General features: G+C 45.0%; 1 protein-coding gene across 2 annotated transcripts in view; it reads left to right on the top strand.

The window, feature by feature from the left end:
- Window positions 1-13051: 13051 nt before the first annotated feature.
- Window positions 13052-22683, top strand: part of Brd7 (bromodomain containing 7) — a 45829-nt gene continuing 36197 nt past the window's right edge. Inside the window, exons 1-2 of one of the 2 annotated variants that reach the window (XM_046434332.2) lie at window positions 13052-13220; window positions 13625-13833. In XM_046434332.2, coding sequence (XP_046290288.1) covers window positions 13172-13220; window positions 13625-13833 — 258 coding nt within the window. In that variant the 5' untranslated portion in view covers window positions 13052-13171. The remainder of the gene's footprint in view (window positions 13221-13624; window positions 13834-22683) is intronic. The other variant, XM_046434333.2, reaches the window with a different exon arrangement.

The raw sequence follows: 22683 nt of genomic DNA, 5'->3' as shown, positions 1-22683 counted from the left end.
GTATGTCACTGCTCCTAAAGTCATCTGAGCAAGGAGGTGGTTTTCTTGCCCTGTTCCTAGCACTTCTGAGGTCAGCCACTGAAGGTCCTGGTGCCCTCTATATGCTCTGGAAAGCAGTGGTGCCCAGTTCCCTGAACGGAGGATGTACTCAGTGAGCATCGGATAAACGGGTGAACGGAAGGCCTGCGCAGGACACCCACGTGCAGGCGCGCATACACACGTCTGTCTATGTTCTTTCAAATGCAAGTGACAGAAATCCAGTTCAAAGAAGATGAAACTCAAAGGAGGAATTCATGGACTCACTCACTGGATTGAAAAGTGTAAAAGCTTGATGAACTTCAGGCTCAGATGGATCGAGGAACAAAGGGCACTGTCACCAGGGCACTGGCTCTTGGCTCTGCTTTCTCATACTGCCTATTCTCAGGCAGCATCTCCTCGGAGGGCCCAAGAGCCCCCAGGCTGACATACCACTAGCTTAGCACCCTCAGGAGAAGGTGATTCATGCAAAGTTCCCACCAGAGACAAGCCTCGGTCACATGCCCACTTCTGCACCAATCGCTAAGCCAGAGGCTGGGATGTTCTCATTGGCTGGATGCCCATCACTTGCCCACACCTGGACCAATCACATGATGCTCTCCCTGCTTCTGGGGAGAGGAGGCTCTCAGGGTGGGAGTCAGGATGCTGTTCTCAGAGAAAGAGGAAACTTGGTGCTAGATGAGAAAAAAAAAAAAACCAGTAATAGCTGTAGGGGCTACAGAAAAGGGGAACAGAAAGACAGACACAGCCCAGTTCTCCATCAAAGGGGGAAACAGATAATAAGCAATTAAGTATGGGATTGCAAGCGGGATGTCCTTAAAGGAAACAGGAAAAGAACAGAGGGTTCCATGAGAGAAACTAAAAGAGGACTGGTTTATGCAAGATCTTATAAATCCTTAAAGGGAAATTTTCTCAGGTGGCAAAAGATGAGAAGGAGCCAGTTTTATGAAGAGGGTGGGAACAGCATTCTAGAAGCAGGGAAGAGCAAGTCTGAAAGCCCTGCACCTTGTGACACTGGAAGACTAGACTAGGCAAAGATGTCTAAAAGGAAATGACTATAGGGGACAGTGGCAGAAGATGATGTCAGAAGGGAGGGCATAGGGCCAGGTCACAGGGATCCTTGTGGGCCAAGGAAGAAAGACTGGGTTTAATCTGAGTGGCATGGGAAGCCACCAAAGGGTGGTGACCAAGGCAACCAAGTATTTTAATCCAATGTATGTTTTCAAAGGTCACTCTGGCTGGAGACGGTGGTGCATGCCTGTAATCCCAGTTACTTAGGAGGTTGAGGCAGGAGGATTGCAGTTCAAGGCCAGCCTGAGCAACTTACCAAAATCCCATCTCAAAAATTTAAAATAAATGGTCACTCTGGCTGTGGTGGGCAGAGCAGATTGACGATGGGGCAGAGTGGAAGCTTCTGTTTGTCAATGGCGTGGCTCTTGCTAAGTCACCACCAAGGGTGCACAGATGTGGGGGCTGTTTCTTCCTAATGGGAACATCTGGGAAGACTTTGAGGAAGGAAATTTACCCCAGGTGGAAGTTGGACAGGAAGGAGAAGGCTTTGCATCCCACTCTGAGCATTTCCCTTCTGAATAAAGGAAGGACTTCTTTTTCCTTCTTCTGCCCCATGTAAAGAAATGCCCAGGGGGCATTGTGGGATTGTGGTTCAACAACAGAGTGCTCACCTAGCAAGTGCGAGGCCCTGGGTTCGATCCTCAGCACCACATAAAAATAAATAAATAAAATAAAGATATGTGTCCAGTTACAACTAAAAAATAAATATTTAAAAAAAAAGAAATGCCCATTCGTCTGTGTCTTCCAGAATGCTTATGCATACAGTTAAACACCAGTAATGACAAACCAAGAGTAGTTCCGAATGCAGATAACTCATCAATGCTGCAAAAATTGGCATAATTGGCTCAGGGCTGACAAGGTCAGCAGCCTCACGTCTGATCCTCACAGGCCTCCGAAAGGCAAGATCGCACTGAAGAGCAGGTAGAAAATCCCTCCCTGGTTGCAGCTCCCTAGCAAATGAGCACATTTGCCTCTTTGGTGACCAGGGCAAGTGTCAACCCAGCCAATCAGAATCTAATTCATAGCAAAGAGCTTTCCTGCCAGCTCTTTGTTGGTGACCAGTCTCACAAGGGGTGTTAGCATTTCGTGAAGCACATTATGTTTATTAAATATAGCATGTCTCTATCCGGCAAGGAATCTGCCTGTCAGCCCTAGTTTGTGCCTGTTGGTGAGGTGCCTCTGGGCTCCACTCATCTCTGAGTAGATAAAGTTCCTTGTTGTGTACATCCTTTCTCCTTGGACTCTCCCATATAGAGTCCCCTCTGGCACATTGATAGACTGGGCTTAGAAATTGCTTTGGTTTTGTTTTCTGCTTGGTTGTATTACCTGTTCAGCTTCCATTCTCCAACCTTGTGGGAACAGCACCCTAATTTCTCTTAGGGATCCCAACTTATACCAGGTGGTTTAGTTGCCAATAGCCTCACACCCAAGCTCCAAGGGGTAGAAGACTTGTGATCTAGGTTTGAATTGTCCCTGAATCCCACCACCACCATTTACACCCTTTCCACCCCCACCCTTGCCCCCGATGATGATTGGTTCCAGGTAGGCACATGATCTAAATCAGTCCAATGAGATAAAGCCATGACTTTTGATGCCCCACTAGACAAAGTAACATTCATTCTGGATTGTAATCCACAAGGATGACAGCCTGGACACCATTAGAGCTTAATTGGCAAGTGGATCAGTGAAGACAGTAGAGACAAAGAGCCAAGAGACAAAGCATGCCTGAATCTTGTGACATCATTTGAGCTCCTGGATATAGCCCTGCCTGAAGCTTACTTTATTAGGGATGAATTTCTGACTGTCACACAGAGGCTAAGCAATACAAGGGAAAGAACCAGGCATCTGGATTTCCAGTTCAGTACTCTCACCTGTATCATGTTCCAGGTGACTGTATCCAGCCACACACATCTCCTCTAATCTACAGTGTGGCTTTATAGTCCGCTGAAATGTGGGTATTTCAAAAATAAAAACATTTGATCACAATAGTGTTTTATCTAATTGAATCACAGAGCCATGGAAGGGTCCTTGGAGATCTTATCATTGAGTGGTTTTCAAAGATTTTTAGCAACTCCTTGTCTCAAATGAAATCTTAAGCAGAGTTCCCATGTATAAGAAATAAAAATGGTATCTTTTTATTCAAGTGCATTTTATATTTGAAGTTAAAAGTTTTAATTTTTACTTTTATAATCAATGAAGACTCAAATTTTAATGTGTTGTTTTCAAGGTATAGAATTTGATAATATAATACTTTTGCATGTGTGGGGCTCTTTTAATCATTATTTTTTTAAAAAATATATAGTTGAACCTGGTTATTCTCAGCAATTATATAAAGTCACCTCAAAAACTGAATTAGCCAATACCAAACCATTGCTCCTAGGAAATATACTGGGTTAAGTTCCTGTGATCCTCTTCTTAGAACACATTTGTGAACTGATCAATATATAACCTATTTTATGTGTGTTTCTTTGTAAAGACACCTTGTATTGTTGACTCATTAACTCTGAACTCATGGCAGACAGCACTATAACTCATGGCTGAAGGAAGCTTTTTATATTGATTTTATTTTTTTAAATACATGAAGCGAAATGCATTACAACTCTTATTACACATACAGAGCACAATTCTTTATATCTTTGTACATAAAATATGTTCAGGCCAATTCAATACATGTACTTTTTTTGCATTATAATTCTTATTACACATAAAAAATCTTATTTAAAATACTTTTAACTATTAAAATAATGATTAAAGTATGGGTGTCAACATACTTTAATCATTATTTTTTTAATTTTTATTTTTTAGTTCTACTTGGACACAATACCTTTATTTTATCTATTTATTTACCTATATGTGGTGCTGAGGATCGAACCCAGGGCCTTGCACGTGCTAGGCGAGCGCTCCACCACTGAGCCACAACCCCAACCCCTAATTATTATTTTTAATAGTTAAAAGTATTTTTTAAAAGTTTTTTTTAAGTTTCTTAGCTCTTCTCCTTTTTTCTTTGGGTTTGTGAGTAAAAATAATGGGAGCCTGAGTTTGTGTGACTGTCAAAGATCTTTTGGTGTCCTGTTCTAACTTTATAGAGAGATTCCATTTTTCTTGTCCAAGAATATCAAGTGAAGGCATGATCTAATGTTCTAAAATGGTGCTTCTCAAACTTTAATACATATATATGAATCACCCGGGGATCTTGTTAAAAATGTGGATTCCAATTCCACCGTTCTGAGTTAGGGCCTGAAGTCCTGCATTGCTAACAAATTCCCACGTGCTGCAGATACACCTGGTCCACAGACCCCACTTTGAGTAGCCAGGTTCTAGGATACACGACAGAGGAGCATCCTGAGTATATCCTTGAGTCAAGGAAATGAGAATCACTTCCAAACTCTAATTTGAGGAACAAATTGGAAAATGTCTGTAATGACATATACCAAAATGTCACAGAAAGGGATGGGCTTATGAGCAGTTTAAAATGTCTTTCCAGGCCCATCTGTATTTTCAAATATATCTATGAGGAACACAAATTGCTTAGGCAGAAAATAAGTTTAAAACTAAGTTTTAACAGAATCAAGAAAAATCTAAGATGCACACAAATCTTTAAAATAAAACTTTGTTTTCAGACACTGACAGAGGAGAAGCACTTCTCCACGGCAACAGAGTTTAAAAGCAACCGCCGAGCCCTCTTTCTGCAGCCCTGGAGATGGTGAGGCCCAGAGAGGGAAGGGACGTGCCCAGTTTTCACAGTGGGTTTTGGCAGAGCCAGGGCTATGTGAGTAAAACTAACGGGTACCTGAGTTTATGCGACTGTCAAAGTCCTTTTGGTGTCCTGGATCGGCCCAGGGCCACAGTCTGGTAGGAGTTGGCCAAGCACACAGCCACTTGCTACAGAGGGAATTCAAACGCCAAGGAGCAAAAGGTGAGTCTGGGCCTGAGCCAGTGTCCCAGCCCAGGGCTCCTAGAAGACAAGATGCCCAGCCACCTCCATCTCTGGATCCAGTTTTCCCCTACTTTACCGAGTGGCGTCCACACCCCACCTGTCTCCTGGCATTCGAGGCCTGGGTGATCCCAACTCTGCTTCACCTGTTCATCACCCCTCAGTGCGCCAGCATGCGTGACTCTGTGCCCCGAAACCACCTTTCCCCAGCCCTGAACAGAGCCTCCACGGCTGGCCCTGCTCTCTGCATCCTCTGCTTGCCCCAGGTCCCGGCTCCATCTCCTCACTCTGCCCTCCTCATTCACTCCAGAGGTCCCAAAGCCTATTTTCAGGCCTCCCCCCTCCTCCGAGCCCCAGACCCATCATTCAATTTCCTCCTTGGCACCACCTCTCAGGTCATTTGCAGGCACCCCTAACCCCCCAAGTCTTCTTCCTAAACTCTCAGAGTATCCATTGCACCAGCCATGCCCCCAGGCTGGTCCGAGCCACCACCCTCTCCCACTTGGAGACCGTGACACTTTCCAGCCAGTCTCTGACTTGTCTCCTAAACCCCCTCCCTTTCTTCCTCCTTGCAGAAGCTGACAGGTTCCATATAAAATGCAAATCCAGCCATGCTGGGCTGTGCCTCCCCAGGCCCTGCCCAGCCCGCCTCACTTCTCCGTGATATCTTCCTCCCCTTCTTGCTCCAAGCCTGGGTGGCTGTCTCTCTGCCCTGAATGCACCCAGCTTGGCTCCTGTGGATCCCTCTGTCTGTCTGGTGGGTATAGTTGATGTTCCAAGAAGCCCACCTTCCCAGAGGGACACCCCCCAGAGAGGTATTCAGCTGCGACTATTGGCTGCTAAGTGGCCCCAGCCAACAGCTGCTTTGGAGAATGGCCCTGGGACAAACCAAGTCCCCTCCACAGCTGAGGACCCCAGAGCAGACCTCACTAGCAGGTGCAGACTATGAAAAGTCAGCCCTCCCCCCCACAGAGGGACCACTCCTCGGTGCAATTTGTGTCCCACGGCCCCACTCAGCCTGCCACCGCCACAGGATCAGGCTGAAACTGAGCCCCTGACTTCACTTCCACCCTGGCCTTGCCTGCTCCTCTCCTGAAATCTCGCTGTCCCTGATTGCCACCCCAGCTGACCCCTATCTCTACGAGGCCTCCAGTTAGGGCACCCGACCTGAGACTCCTCACCAGATCCAGGGGGTCAGAGCTGAATCCCAACAGTGCCCTGGGGCCTTCCTACAGAACAGCCCAACAGAATTCAGTAACTACCCATGCGGTCAATAGGGGCTCACTCCGGATAGGCTTGACAGTACAGATGGGTCCAGAAAGAAACTTTAAATTGCTTATAACCGCACCACTTTCTGTGACATTTGGTATATGTCATTCCAGATATTTTCCAATTTATTTCTCAAATTGGCCATGAATCTCCCTCACGAGGCTGTGGACTCTGGGAGGACAGATCAGATCTCTTTCTCCCATCACCTTCCTAGCATCTAGGGTCCCCTGGCACATAGTAGGCACACAACAGATACCGGGTGGAGGCGGGGAGGGAGGGAGAAGCTCACGTTGCCTCCTTCTGATTTAAAAGCTCCAAGCTCATCCCTGTCCTGGCCAGGGTCTGGGTCCCTGTGGATTCCGGGGCTGACAGCAAGGAGCCCCGTGGCGTGCCCCCCTGCGGCCAGCCAGCGGCTCAGGACCCCGCAGTGCAGACAGCCCCGGCGGGGCCCCACATGGACGGCTGCCATCTGCTGCCTTTCTTCTGCTCACTCAAAAGCAGGTGACGGGGTTGCTCTGCCAGTGACCGTGAGCAACCCTGGAAGCTGCACTGTCAACAACCTGTCACAGCGAATCACCTCAGGCCACTGATCCCCAAAGAGCTGCCCACTGAACGGGCCTTGGCCCCTGCCCCTCAGGGCCTCTCCCGGCGGCCCTGACAAGCTGGCACCATGAAGGCCCAGACTGGCCCCTGCTGCCAAACTGGGGCAGCTGCCACCTGCCTCCCCTCGCCGGAGCTCCCCTGCCCCGAGTCTCCAGGACACCGGGTCCTTGCCCGGCCTGTCCTGCTCCTTGACCCTCGGGGAGGCCTTTCCCGACCATGAGCCCCCACATTCCCCACTTTTGCTCACCCCCTGCCAGCTGCTGTTCCCCCCCCTCCTCAGAGGACAAAACTGGGGTTCAGACAGGAAGACAGAAGTAAACCAGGGCACCCCGCTTGGAAGTTCCCCGCCCCACTCTGCTGCTGCCCGAGGGGGGCTTGAGGAACAAGGCCAGCAGAGGTGAGAGGCTCAGAAGCCCGTGACGTTCAGGACTCTGGGTCCATCTGGATGGGGAGCTGGCTCCAGAAGTCCCTTCTATCACTTGGCTCTAGAGGGATATCTATGAAGTGAAGGGCCACCAAGGGGTCTCCAGAAACCAGGCCACTGAGCTGGGCTCACACACCCCACGCCTGCCCCAACCATGGGAGGTCACTCTCCACCCCAGGATCAGGTGGCTAGGACATCAGCTGTGTCCCAGAGTGACCCCTCCACAGGAGCACCAAGGCCGAGGCCCACTGCAGGGGAAACGCAGCACACATCAGAGTAGCTGATCTCCTGAGGGCCCGGAGCCCGCCCCGGCCTCGGCCCCTGGACACCACTCTTCAGCCGAAAGGCGAGGCTGGAGAGGGGCCAACTCCGAGCTCAGCCAGGCAGAGATTTCCTGGGAATGCCACACCCCCCAGTGGCCAGCCTTCCACGGTGCCTCTCTCCTCCATAGCCTCTCCCTGAGACCACTAAGACGGTCACCTCTGTCCCAGAAAGAACCCAGGGAGAAAGGAGGGAGGGGCACTGTGGCAACACAGGGAAGGTATTCGTTTGTGCATTCAACAGATATTTTTTGAGGTCTGTGCTGAGCTAACTCTGTGGTAAGTGCAGGTGACAGAGCTAGGAAAGAGACAGACCCCATCCCTGTTCTCAGGGTGCTGAGAGTCCTGCGTAGGAGGAAGACAAGAAACAGGTGCACAGACAGGTAACATGACATCAGAGGATGTGAGTGTCACAAAGAGAACCCAAGGAGTGTGAGCCCAGAAGCAGGAAAGGGCTGCTGTGGCTTTAGAGAAGCATCTCTGAAGTGTCACAGTGGAGATCAGGAAGATAGGGAGGCAGAAGCTAAAAGGAAAGTGTTCTAGGTATACGGAAAAGCAGAGACCAAGGTCCTGGGGCAGAAAGTGGCCAGAAGCCAGTGAGAAGCCAGTGTGGCTGAGTTGCAGCCATGGGGGTTGGAAAGATAGTGGGGCCAGACCTGAAAGCCAAGGTGTAAATGTGGCTTTGACTCTGGGTGAGATGGGGAGCCATGAGCATTGCACAGGGAAATGACATCACCTGAATTACATTCTTAAATAATGACAAATTAAAAATTAACATGAGCAGTGGCAGTTATTCAGCACTTACTATACACCAGGTATTACACTCCGTGTTCTGACCTCATTATCTTCTTTCATCCTTACAACCTCCTCATTGCCAAAGCAGACCTGATTAAACTCCCCTGTGCTGAGGAGGAGACGGAGGTTCAGAGTGGGGGAATAAGCCCTTTTAGGACGAGCCAAGGTCACTGAGCTGTTGAGTCTGAAGCCAGGACCTGAGCAAGGTTTGTCCACTTCCAGAGAGGGAGGCATTCCCTGGCCGGGGTCTCAGTCCTGACTGCCATCTGTTAGATGGTGACTTGTCACCACATCGGCAGGGTCTTCTCAACCCTGCAGAGAAGACTTGTAGTCAGTTCCAGCTCGGAGGCTCTGGAAATGACCTCAGAGCCACTGTCCCCAGCTCCACCTTCTGCAAGATGGACATATTTATCCTCCTCCTGGAGTCGCAGAGAGGACACTGACCACAGGACTGACCTGGTGGCAGGTGGAGAGCAAGGACTTGACAGCATTGCGTTAGTTATTCATCCCTAAGCTTTGGGGACTGTGTCCTGGGGACCTATCTGCCAGTCAGTCCATCCTGAGAACAGAAGGCAACCCTTCTGCCTCCACAACAGGGCCCAGCAGCAAACCAGGCTGCGAGGGAAGCGAGAGAGGATGCAGATGCCGGGAGGAGGAACCCAAGTACAGAGCTGGCCTGTCCCCTCCCCAGGATCATGCTCTTGTTCTTCAGCCAGGAAGTATGTTGGAGCAAGAAGGCTCTGTCTGTCTCCCTCTGCCACCATTTTTTTTTTTTTTTTTGGTGGCGGATCGGGGTGGGGGGGGTACCAGGGATTGAACTCAGGGGCACTCAACCACTGAGCCACACCCCCAGCCCTATTTTGTATTTTATTTAGAGACAGGGTCTCACTGAGTTGCTTAGTGCCTCACTGTTTGCTGAGGCTGGCTTTGAACTCCCGATCCTCCTGACTCAGCCTCCCGAGCTGCTGGGATTGTAGGCGTGCTCCACAGCTTTAATCTGTCAGCATCTTGCTGCTGCTGAGACCTCCTCTTTGGGACCAAGTCAGAATCTTTCCCCTCCCCAGGTCTCACAAAATCTGAAACTCCCTGATTAAAGAATTGTTCCATCAGGTTAAGCAGCCATCTTCTCTCGGTCCAGCGCTCCTTGTAGCTCCACAGGACCCACGACAATCCATAAACATCAATTAACAATGACTGTCATGGTTCAGATTATCTTCTGATCTTTTTCAATGCATGCTCATCCGTATAGACACATACGCAACCTCTTCTGGACTTGGTTGTAGTTTAACCCTGTACCAAACTCACAGGAAGGGAAGATGGAGCTGATCCAATCTGGTCCTGTTTTTAAAGAGCAGTGTGGTGAGGGGGTTAGAAGGTGGGATTTGGAGGTAGGCAGGCATGGATTCAAAGTCCAGGTAAGCAAGCCATGTGATCTTAGATCAACCACTTGGCTTCTCGGGCTTTGATTTCCTCATCGGTGAAATGGGGATAACAGGCCAGGGTAAGGAGAGAAGCGGGTAACGGGCAACACCTCAGCCAAGTGCCCTCCCTAGGCAACTGCTTCATTAACAGTAGCTCTCGAGATGTCACTTTAGTCCTTCTTGCTGAGATCCACAGCAGGGACAGACAGTTCTTTCTGAGGGAAGGCTCTTGTCCAAGCTGTCACCACTTTGTACCAAAGTTACTCCAAAACTTAATGTTCTAAGTAAATGGACACTCCTAACCTCCACGTTTCTGAGGGTCAGGGGTCTGGGCACAGCTTCCAGGTCCCTCACAAGGATGCAATCAGGAAGTTGGCCTGGGCTGAGCCCCTCTGAAGGCTCCACCACGGGAGGATTCACTTTGAAGCTCGGGTGGTTGTTGGGAGGATTCAACTCCCCAAGGGCTGTTGGGCCAGGAGCCTTGGGGGACACAGGCTGGATCCTCAAGCCTTTGCCACATCAGCCTCTCCAAGCACGGCAGCTCTTTTCACCTTAACATGCAAATGAGAAGGCAATGCAGAGAGCTGGCTAGCAGGACAGACGCCAATGTGATCAACCTCATCACAGAAGGGGCTGCCCATCGACTCTGCTGAATCCTGTTGGTTAGAAGCAAGTCCTCGCTCAATGGAAGGACATGAATGCCAGGGGGCAGGAGTCTGGGGTCGTCTTAGAGTCCGCCTGGTAGAGCATGGTGCAATTCGACTAGCGTTTTCTAGTGCCTTCTGTGAGCCAGGTAGAGGACTGGGGCTGGGAATTCCAGTGGAAGAGCTGGGGTAACTGCCTTGCAGAAACTTTTTCTGGGAGGTGTTTTTCTGCTTTGTGCTCTTACCTTCCACTTTTGTGAACATTCTGCCACACAGGAAGATTGCTCTAAAGGGAAGCTACTAGTTGTATAGTGTAGATGAGATAAGCAGATCCTTTTCCTCCATCAGGGGGAGGTCAGAGAAAAGAGAACCAGCTCCAAGTTTCTTTCTTTAAGATCCAAACCATCACGCCAACATACACAGAGATAAGATGAAGAAAGAGAGGACCAATAGCACCAAATAATTGCTTCCCATCTTCCCTCAGGTAAGCTTCATTCTGGCCCCTGCTGGGCATGTAGACCAATAAATCTCTTTTTTACTTTCTTGAAGTAATTCAAATTGGGTTTCTACCACTTGCCAACAATAGGGTTCTAAAATATAAACCTGGAAATCAAGATAAAGCTACAAATCTTTCTGGGAGAGGTGATCCAGGAATACAAATTCTAGTGTGTTAGCTTTTCGTTGCTGTTAAAAAATAACTGACATAAGCAACTTAAAAGAGAAAAGATCATTTTGACTCATGGTTTTAAAAGTTTCAGTCCATAGGAGGCTGTTCCATTGCTTTGGGACTGAAGTGAGGCAAAACACCATGGCGGAAGGGCATGATGGCTCGAGGTAGCCAAGAAACAGAACAAGAGCATACAAGGAAAGGGCTAAGGACAAGATATGGTCCCCAAGTGCATGTCCCCAGTGACCTACTTCTTCCAACCAGGCTCCACCTGCCTACAGTTTCCACCACCTCCCATGGTTCATTCAAATTATTAAACCATCAAAGGGATTAATCCACTAATGAGGTTAGCACCCTCATGATCAAATTGTTTCCTAACAGCCACACTTTGGGATATTCATGCATTGGGGACCAAGCCTCCAACACAGGAGCTTTGGGGCACATTCCAGATCCAAACGATAACACTTACTAAGGCATAAATGACTGACACTAGATCCTTTCTTGAGACAAGGCAGTGATTATGAGCTAATATGCAGGGTAACCCTAAGGCTAAAAGTGCAAGCCAGTCAAGACAGCTTACCAAGTTCACAAATGAAAAGGACTTGTAAAAACCTGGATTTGAATCCTAATCTGCCACTAACTGGCAACTTACTTCTCTGGGCACCCATTTCCTCATTAGTAAAATGAGAAAAGACTATTACTTACCTTATCCATCTTACAAGGTTGTCATATAGACAAATATTGACATTATTTTATTTCCCTATAGCCAACACCCCTGCATGTACCATGAGTAAATGTCAATCAAGTAACCTGAGTATCCCAGCCCTCCAGGAGGACTCAGCATCTAAAGACAAGAGTGAATGAAAAAAAAAAGAGAGAGAAAGGAAAAAAGAAAGAGTGAAAAGAACTTAAAACCGGATTGAGAAGTGAACATCTGTATACAATTTATAGTCTGCACCCTGGCTTGGTGTGAGTCCAGCAGGTACATTTTCATTATTATTTTTCCTTCAGCTTAATTTAATTCCAGCTAATTTAACTTCTAAATTCTATCTTTTCATCTTGTCTTTGCTTTTCATGTTATCTTTTCTTTTCCTTTTTTGAAAAAATTGACATATACATTAGAAATATTTCTAACAGAGAGAAGTATAAAACTAAAATAATTCCCTCCACCTCCAGCGCTGGCCCCGTGAGAGCAACACTGTCCGGAGTGTCCATCCACAGCCTTTGAATGCAGATGTCAACACTTATTTTCACAAACAGATCTTACGAAACAATACAGCTCCACACCTGGTGGTGGTGGTCTTTAATTCAGACCCTGGAGGCCTTCACCTAAGGCCGTCAGGTAAGTCTTTGTTTTATAAATAAGAACTTCCAGTCGCCAGTGGGCGGGGCTCGCTGGGCCTGGCCTCAGTACGGCGGGGTTCAGCGGGTACTGCTAGAGGGCGGAACAGAAGCAGGGAAAGTGGGAAGATGCGAGGAATGAGGGAAGGAGGAAGGGTGAAAAAGAAAAGGAAGAAAGGAGGGAAAGAGAAAGGCGGAAAGGAGGAAAAAAGAGAAAAAAGGAGGAGAGCCAGCAAAGAGAGACTGCAAAGAGGAAAAGAGAGAGGGCAACGGAGAAAAGGGAGATTCAGGAGGCCCCGCCCCGGACCCGCCCCGGACCCGCCTCCGGTCTGCAAGCTGCAGGGCCACCTCCAGCCGCCAGGGGTCGCCATGCACAGCCGCCCTTACCCTGAGCTCGTGGCGGGCCCTCTCTCCCGCCCGTGCGCCGGCCGCTCGCCGCTCCGCTGTCGCTGTCCGGCTCCGACCCGTCTCGCGCGCTGTCTTCTCGTGAGGGGCCTCGCGCCGCCGGGCGCGCGCCGTCCCCCTGCCTCGCGGCGCGGGGTCTCGCGGGCCCCGCTCCCGCCCTCCGCTCGCCTGGCCCGGACCGGAAGCGGCGTCGCACGGCCTGGGCCTGGCGCGGGGGGCGGGCTCCGGGGCCCGGTCGGACATGGGCAAGAAGCACAAGAAGCACAAGTCGGATAAACACCTCTACGAGGGTGAGGAGTGGGCTGCCGTGGGCGCGGCGACCCTGCGCGGTGGTCGTCCTCTCGAAATCGCTTAGGCTCGAGGCGGGCCGAGGGGACCGCCCGTCCCACCGCAGGCCCCGACCCGTGGAGGGGGCGCGGCCCGACCGAAGCCGCGCAGACCCCCGGCGGACCCCAGGCGGGCGGCATTCGAACCGGGCCCCCTGCCGCGGCGGGCGTCAGGCGGGCAGCTGGGAGGTCGGCCCGAGAGGCCCGGGGGCGTTCCGGCGGGAGGCGGAGCCCCGGGTGGCCAGGGTCTGTCATTCAACAGGTGCTTCGGGTGCCCACGCGTGCGAGCTCCGCGGCCTGGCTGCGCCTTGGCGCCCCGCTGGACGGCCAGTGCCCCCTCTAACCGAGGCGCACTCCTTTTGTTTCAGAGTATGTAGAGAAGCCTTTGAAGCTGGTCCTAAAAGTGGGAGGGAACGAAGTCACCGAGCTCTCCACCGGCAGCTCGGGGCACGACTCCAGCCTCTTCGAAGACAAAAACGACCATGACAAACATAAGGACAGAAAGCGGAAAAAGAGGAAGAAAGGAGAAAAGCAGGTTCCCGGGGAAGAAAAGGGGAGAAAACGGAGAAGAGTTAAGGTAAACTGGTTGCATTGTTTCAGCTTTGCTGAAGGCTCGGCTGGCTCAGTTGTCCAGTGCCCACCCAGCGTCATCTCTGTGTCCAGTGCGACACTGAAGCGCCTGTAAAATCTGGCGTGTTTTGAGGTGGAGCGGGGCAGAGTAGAAAATTGAATCAGTGAGTTTCAACAGTGTTCACGCTTCAGATGTTTAAGTGGCTTTGGAGCAACTGCTTCCAAGAACACTTTTAAACATCTAAGAAGAGTAAAAAGTCACACTCAAGAAAGCCTCTGTGTTCTAGGTTTGTCGAAAGTAGTCCTTTCCAAAGTGAATGGAATCTAATTAACTGTCTTTCCAAGGATAAACAAGTATGTATCTGGAATTATCCCAGAATTCGGGTACTTCCCAAGTTTAACCTGCCACTGAGTGGCTTAGTAAAGTCAGTTACTCTATCTTGAAGGTAAATCTTTGCATAGGTTGATTTTGTACAACAAAAGTGTCTTATTGCGTGTGGTTAAACACTGGTAAGTCACCCAGTCTTAGAGATTTTCTCTTTGGAATTTCTTAAATCTATTAATTGCTGATCCAGTTTTTATTGACTTTAGCTATACTGTGTCAACATACAGTTTATCTAAAGTTTCCATTATCTTTTCTAAATTATAAAAATCATATGTACATATAATCTTCATACTTCATAATACAGAAGTGACAAAATTTTAAATATCCTTTCTTCACCCTAGTGCCTTATATCATCTCCATTTCCAGAAGCAACCAGCTGTTTTTTAAATTAATTTTTATTAATAATTAAATTATTCATGAATGTAGTTTTAAAAAGTTAAGAGTATTCAAGGCTTTTAACAACAAGCAATCCTCTCTATTATATCTTACTGATGTTACAGAAGAATTTAAATTTGCATTCTTGTACTGCTCCACACCCCCAATCACCTACCTCCATTCTTACCATATTGGTGAATCACAAGTATTGGTTAAATAAATATTTGTAATTACTTTAAATTATTATTCTCTAGAGATAAGTACAGTGTACAAATACAGAGCTGATCTTGACTGACTAGTTAATTGCTTCATTGGTTTATCACTTATTAATGCTTCCCAAACTAATATCTTTGAAAAACCCATCTGTGTCATGTTTTTCAGATGAAAACTGGTTTAGTTACTCACTGGGGCTCCTTTTGCCTGTCTCCTAGAACCTATGTCTTCCTCTTTCTTCATTTTTCCCTTTTTCTGCTCTGGTAGAGTGTTGGTTTAGAAACTTTCTAAGAAAGCATGCATAGTTACATTTTTTATGAGTTCTTACATGTTTGAAAATCTTTACTCTTTCCCTGTAGATTCTTCATATGGGTTGAATGTTTAAATTGGTATGGAGTTTTAGATTGAAAATTACTTTCTCTCAGAATTTTAGAGGTTTTGCTCTATTTTCTTCTGGCTTCCCAGTTTTGCTGTTCAAAAGAGTGTTGATAGGGCTGGGGGTTAGCTTAGTGACAGTGCTCTTGCCTAGCATGTACAGGGCCCTGGGTTCAAGTTCTAGCAGCAGCAGCACCACAATCACCTCTGAAAAAAAAAAAAGTCTGGTGCCATTTTGATTCTTAGTCCTTTGTGTATGACCTGTATTTGCTTCTTTGGGACTTTTGGGATACTCCTCCTTTTGTCTTCAGTGTTTTAACTTTCACAGTGGCTATTTATGCCATCAGAGATGTTTCCTGGAAGGATCACAATTTCCTTCCTTTCATTTTCTCTCTCCTCTCTTTCTGGAACCCTTGTCATTTAGATATTGAACTCCTGAATCAGTCCTCTTAATTTTTTTATGTATCCCTCTCTTGGATTTCTATGTTCTTCAAGGAAAGCCTCTGAAGTTTATCTTCTTTTATTGTATTTTATTTCAAATCTTATGTTTTGAATTTCTAAGAAACTGTTGTCCTTTTTAAATAGCATCTTCTTTTTTATTTTATGTGCAGTATATCTCTTTTCTCTGAAGATACTAAAGTATTTTTTTCCCCTTTAGTTTTCTTTTGGTCCCATCATATTGTCTTTATCACCCAAGTTCTTCAGGCTATGTCTCTATTATGGTAAAACTGTCCTGTAATTATCTATTTATATTTAAACCTATAGCATAGAAGAGCAAGCTGATAAATACTTTGTGCCTAGACACAGTTTATCAGTTGCTGGATTTCCCTATAGAGCGACCAAATAGGGATCTGATATTTTGATGGGGAAATCCCTCAGATGTTTACATCTTTTTTTTTTTTTTTTTTTTTAAGTTGTAGTTGGACACAATGCCTTTATTTTATTTATTTTTATGTGGTGCTGAGGATCGAACCCAGCACCTCGCATGTGCTAAATGAGCGCTCTACCGCTGAGCCATAACCCCAGCCCTCAGATGTTTATATCTTACAGATACTTTCTTTGAGTTTCTCACTTTCTCCAGAGAAAAGTTCCCTCTTCCTGGGAGTACGATTTTACCTGACTGCTAGAATTTCTGAAAGCAACCAGGGGAAAGAGTGCTGAAGCTCTTACTACTCTTACTATTAAATTCTCTGCTTTCACTCAAGCATCTCTCCCAACTTTTGACTCATCTCAAGGTCTGGAGACTCTGATTCTCCATGTCTCCAAGTTCAGAGTTTTTCCAGGGTCCTAGGATCTTGGCTATTGTCATAGGCATCCAGCACTTTGCACATAGATAGTTTCTTGCTCTCTCTGTTCTGCACTCCTCCATTTGCCTTCCATCTCTCAAGTGAGTTGACACCTTTCATCTACTGTTGCCTCTTTTGTTCCCTGTTCTTGCTGTCATCTTGATTAAATAGAAGTTGAAGTGACCATTTTATCTATTTTTGGTTCTAGTTCTGGCAGCTACTGCCATAACACTATTAACTTGTTTTATCAACTTTCTCATTTTTATTAACTACATAATATTTAGTTTATGGATGTGCTAGATGTTATTTTATTTAATACTACTATTTGTTGTAAGAAGTGCTGCATTGAGCCTCATTTAACAAACTTTTGTACACTTTTATAAGGATATTTTCAGGATAGGATCCTGGAATCTCCCCCTCTGTGTTCTAACCAGGCTGTCTTTTTTTTTTTTTTTAATATTTATTTTTTCATTTTCGGTGGACACAACATCTTTATTTTATTTGTATGTGGTGCTGAGGATCGAACCCAGCGCACCGCGCATGCCAGGCGAGCACGCTACCGCTTGAGCCACATCCCCAGCCCCCAGGCTGCCCTTTCTTAACTGTGTGATTATCGTTAGCCACCTTATATTTTGATGCCATTGCAAACTAAGATGTATTTGCATCCACAGTTTCATCTGGCTGTAATAATGTAGTATAAGTAGGTGGACGAGGAGTGAAGCACATTTGCCCAAATTTCCACTTTTCCAGGACTCAAGACTAGGAACCACAGGACATTTTCAGATTCTGGGGTATTATAGTTTCTGTAGAAGCTTTTTGGGTCATCCCTTTTTTCTAGACCAGACTGGTCATGGGGAGAGTGGTGTGTTTGGGGTTCTTTTTTGTTTTGTTTGCTGGTGTTACCTAGGGACGAAGTCTCCAGAAGAGGTTGGCTCTCTGAGCTGTGTTCTGGATCTTCAGGGAGCTTTAGGAGTCATTGGTTTCTTCTTGAAAACTCAGCTGTGTGACACCCATCATCAAAGCAGCCCATGAAGTGTGGTTCTGAGTAGTTGGTGACTGTTAGTTGCATGCAGTAGAATGGAAGAAGAGCACATAAAAAGAATAAATTACACCTTTTCTTTTTAAAATGTTTTTCTAAAAGGCATACATGACTTCTGCTTCTGTTTCATTAGGCAGAAGTTAATCACGTGGCCACTCTAGTTGATAGGGAATCCAGGAGATCTTGTCTTTCAATTGAAAAGAATGAGTGAGGGCACGGTACCCTGCCAAAAATTAGGAATCTGGGTGTAGCTGTTCATACCTGTAATCCCAGCTACTCAGTAGGCTAAAAGAAAGATCACAAATGAAGCCAGCCTCAGCAACTTAGCAAGACCCTGTCTCAAAATTAAAAAATAGAAACGGCTGGGTATGTAGCTCAGTGGTAAGCACTTGCTTGGCCTGTGTGAGGCCCTGGGTTCAATCCCCCAAACCTCAGGAAGAAAAATCAGAAATCTGGTACTTAGAAAAATAAGATAGTTTAGGGGACACACAGAAACACACAAATGTACAACACAAAACCCTCTAACTTTTCAAAGTTGTCTTAGTTAAGTGGTGATTTTCTTTTCATTAGGAAGGCTCTGTTGACAACATTAAAGTTTAAACTGCCTCAACAGATACGATCACTAGTATTTCTTTCTGTAGAGCTGCAGAATTTAATTCTGACCAGAGCATTAAGAGTACAGCATGCCTTGGTTTAATCAGTTCATAATCTAGATACCATTCCTATAGAAGTGGGTTGAATTATTTTTTCCTTATGTGTTTGGATGCTGAGCAATTGCCAAAAAATTGTATAATTTAATTCTTGGCGGTGGTTTTTTTGTGGTACGAGGAATCAAGTCCAGGGCATTATTGAGCATGCTAAGCACATGTTCTACCAATTACACTACATCCCCTGCCCAGGATTAAGTCTTACAACATTACTAAAAATTAACATTTGTAGAAATTCATATTTAACATTTCAAGTCACATATTCTCATAAAAGGTAAAAATAAGTGGGTGGAATGGCACACACCTATAATCCCAGAGGCTCAGGAGGTGAAGACAGGAAGATAGTGAATTCAAAGCCAGCCTCAGCAGTATAGCAAGGCCCTAATGAACTCAGTGAGACCCTGTCTCTAAATAAAATACAAAATAGGGCTGGGGACGTGGCTTAGTGGTTGAGTACCCCTGAGTTCCATCCCTGGTATACCCCCCCAAAAAAAAGTAAAATAATCACTTGTGAATAAAAGGTGTTCATATCATTTGATTGAGTAATATATGCACAAGAGAATAGTTAAGTAAAACTAAGGTTCAATGTGTAAAATTTTGTGTAGGCTAGTATGTTGATAAAATGACAATTGTTGGGTATGATAGCACATTCTTCTAATCCCGGCTACTTAGGAGGCTGAAGCAGGAGGGTTGTAAATTCAAGGCCAACCTGGACAACATTTTTTCAAGATTCTGTCTCAAATAAGGGCTGGAACTGTAGCTCACTGACAGAATGTTTGTCTAGTGCATGCAAGTTCATGGGTTCAATTTCCAGTAGAAGAGTTTATAAAATTATTTTAAGTGAAATATCCCTAAGGTCTGAGATTGTGGCTCAGCATAAAGCGCTTGCCTAGCACATGCGAGGTGCCGGGTTGAATCCTCAGCACCACATAAAAATAAGTAAATAAATAAATAAAGGCATCGTGTCTAACTACAACTAAAAAAAAAAAAATTTTAAATCCATTGATATATACACACACATACATGTGTACACACATCTGTAGCTCCATTGTGACTATTAAAAATTACACGTACAATTTACAAATAACAATTGCTACTTATTTAGCACATATTACATTGCTAGGTTCTATACTGAGTGCTTTATATATATTGTCTTACCATAATTTTGAGAGATCTGATATCATAATTTCTTTATTTTTAATTGTATTATTCACATAGAATTTTACCATCTTGACCATTTTTAAATGTACAGTACAATGTTAAGTATATTTATGTTGTGCAGCTGATGTCTAGAACTTTTTCAAATTTATTAAACAACTTTCAATTTTTTTCCCTTTGTTCAGTCCCGGAAACCACCATTCTACTTTCTGTTATTATGAGTTTGATTATTTTAGATACCTCACATAATAGAATCATATTTATCTTATTGTGATTGGCTTATTTCACTTAGCATAATGTCCTCAACATTCATCTGTGTTGAAGCATGTGTTAGAACTTCCTTCCTTTTTAAGGCTGAATGATAATCCATTGTGAGGATATACTACAATTTGTTTATCTGTTCATCAGTTGGTGGACATTCAGTTTGCTTCCACCTTTTGGCTAGTATATGAATAATGGTGCTATGAACATGAATTGTACAAAAATCTCTTGGAGACTCCATTTTCAGTTCTTTTGAATGTATACCCAGAAGTAGAATTGTTAGATCATGTTATTTTCTTCTTCTTTTTTTTTTAACAAATAAGAAAAATGAAGCTCAGCATGGTTAAATAACTTGCCCAGAGTCATGCTGTTAGTAACAGAACAAGAACTGCCTCTTAGATCTTTAGTTGAGGCAGGAGTATCACAGGTTTGAGGCCAGCCTAGGCAACTTAGCAAACCCTCTCTCAAAATAAAATAAAAAGGACTGTGGATAGAGCTTAGTGGTAGAGTACTCACCTAGCATGTGTGAGGTGCTGGGTTCAATCCTCAGTACCACTTTCAAAAAAAAAGAGGTCTTTTTAATAGAGTTGAACAACAACCTCTCCCCACATACGTGGAAGAATAAAGTCTGCCCTAACAGAAACAGAGTTCTAGTTCTGAAGCTCCAGAAGTCACAGGGATCATCAAGAGGACTTAGGAAGTAGCATTTAAATCGTACTTTAGAAATCAGAATTTACTGTATTCCTCTGCATATTCAGTTAACATGATGTCATCTGTATGGTCTGAGGAAAATGGCCCAATCGTAGAAATGTTCGTTTCACATTATTCACTTTTGTATTTTCACAGATGGGATAAAGTCATAAGTATTGTACTTTATGGGCTGCTTCATGAAGTCCATATAATGTAAAGATGGGCAAGTGTGAGGATAGGTACAGGGGACATAAAGTAGCTCTCTTTTTAAACATAGAATACATGAAGGAGAGTATAGAATATGATCTGAAAGACAGTAAAGATGACAGAGTAAGGAATTTGAAGTTGATTATGTAGGAAGTGGGGAGTCAGAAACTTCCTAGTGGAAGAGTGATTGTGATAAAAATTGAGACTTACTAATGTGTTAACAGTATGTAATACTGTTGAAAAGAGTAGAGTCTGCGGAAGGAGATGTACTTTGAAAACATTTTATTGAAATAGCTCGGGTGAGAGGTCTGCATTCCTTTATGAAACGCACCTACTCTTCTAAAAAGCATAGTCCTGACCCAAATGATGTCTTAATGGCTTTGCAGGTGTAGATGTTTTAAAGATAATAAATTAGTCTCATTCTAGGGAAATTAATAAAAAAGGATAGTCATTTTTAAATTGTTTAAAAATTGAAAGCATTGACAGATATATTCTTATTTATAAGGCTGAGAGTAAAATTTATAATGAAAATTTAAAACTACTACACAATAAATTCCAATAAGTACTGTTTTATTAAAGCACTATACTAGGTTCCAAAGGGGTTATATACTCATAAAAACTAACATCTGAGTGTTTGCTGTATGCCAGTTAGTATTCTAAGTTCTTAATGTAGTTTTATTATTTTAACTCTTAAAAGCAGCTCCATGAGGTAGGTACTATTAGTAGTAGTTCATTGAATTGCTTAGTTAACTGAGGCACAGAATATAAAGTAGCTTATCCCTAGTGAGGAAAAGAACAGCAGATGACTGATGGTACTAAACAGGATGGGAATTCCGTCAAAACACAATTCATTGACTCATTTGGTGTCACATCTGCCACACCCAGGATCTCAGCCATTATGGCTTTCCCAGATTGACAGAAAATCCTCGCTCTTTCTCAATGCTGTTCTAATGTGCATCTCTCCTGAGATTGTCCTTTTAATCACAGAAGATCTTCCAAGAGGGAAGAACTCAGACTAAGGGCAGATGAGTAGTGTTGCTCCTGTGACAGAAGTGTGCTTATTCATTGGTTCAGATGCCTGTCTTCTAGCCAGACTGTACTAGGCTCACATGAAGAAGATAGATGATAGAAAAGGAAGGGAGAATGGGTGAATGAATTCTACAGGAGTTCAGAGTTGGGCTGGGGAATCAACTACAAAGGTTAAATAAACTTTATAGCCTGTTAATCCTAATAGAGGTTTGAATAAAATGTTCCAGAAGTCCAAGGAGATGTGTTTCTCATTCGGCCTTGGAAAGCTAGGGGATATCATCATAGAGGCAACAGCTCACCTGTGTAGTGAATGCTGCTTTCAACCTAAGGCCAAAAATGAGGCATAGCTACAAAGTAGTGGAACTAAATTTTTATTGGATTCTAAAATCAGCTTTTAAAGGGGAATTCTGAAATTGTTTTGCACATTAAATTTACACATTAGGGGCTGGGGCTCAGTGGTAGAGCACTTGCCTACCATGTGCAAGGCGCTGAGTTTGATCCTCAGTACCACATAAAAATAAATAAATAAAATAAAGATATTGTGTCCAACTATAACTAAAAAAAATTTACACATTAGATATTCATATTCTACACTTTTTTTGGGGGGAGGGGGCTACCAGGGATTAAACTCAGGGTCACTCAACCACTGAGCCACATCCCCAGCCCTATTTTGTATTTAGAGACAGGGTCTCACTGAGTTGCTTAGTGCTTCACCACTGCTGAGGCTGTTTTGTTTGTTTGTTTGTTTGTTTGTTTGTTTTTTAAGAGGGTTTTTTTTATATTTATTTTTCAGTTTTCGGTGGACACAACATCTTTATTTTTTATTTTTTTTTATGTGGTGCTGAGGATCGAACCCAGCGCCCTGCGCATGCCAGGCGAGTACATTACTGCTTGAGCCACATCCCCAGCCCTGAGGCTGGTTTTGAACTCGCCATCTTCCTATCTCAGCCTCCCTAGCCGCTGGGATTACAGGAGTGCACCACCATGCCCGGCCACATTATTCACTTCTGTGTTTTAAAATACATGGATACAGTCATAAGTGCTGTGGGCTACTTCATGAAGTAGTGTAAAGATGGGCAAGTGTGAGTATGTATACAGGGGACATAAAGTAGCTCTCTTTTTCAAGCACACA

This window comes from Marmota monax, unplaced genomic scaffold (genome assembly GCF_021218885.2).
Source record: "Marmota monax isolate L192 unplaced genomic scaffold, Marmota_monax_Labrador192_F-V1.1 WCK01_AAM20220418_F8-fsc00024, whole genome shotgun sequence".
In the NCBI taxonomy this organism is placed as follows: Eukaryota; Metazoa; Chordata; class Mammalia; order Rodentia; family Sciuridae; genus Marmota; species Marmota monax.
The sequence above is the reverse complement of the archived record's forward strand: the minus strand, read 5'-3'. Positions and strand labels throughout refer to the sequence as shown.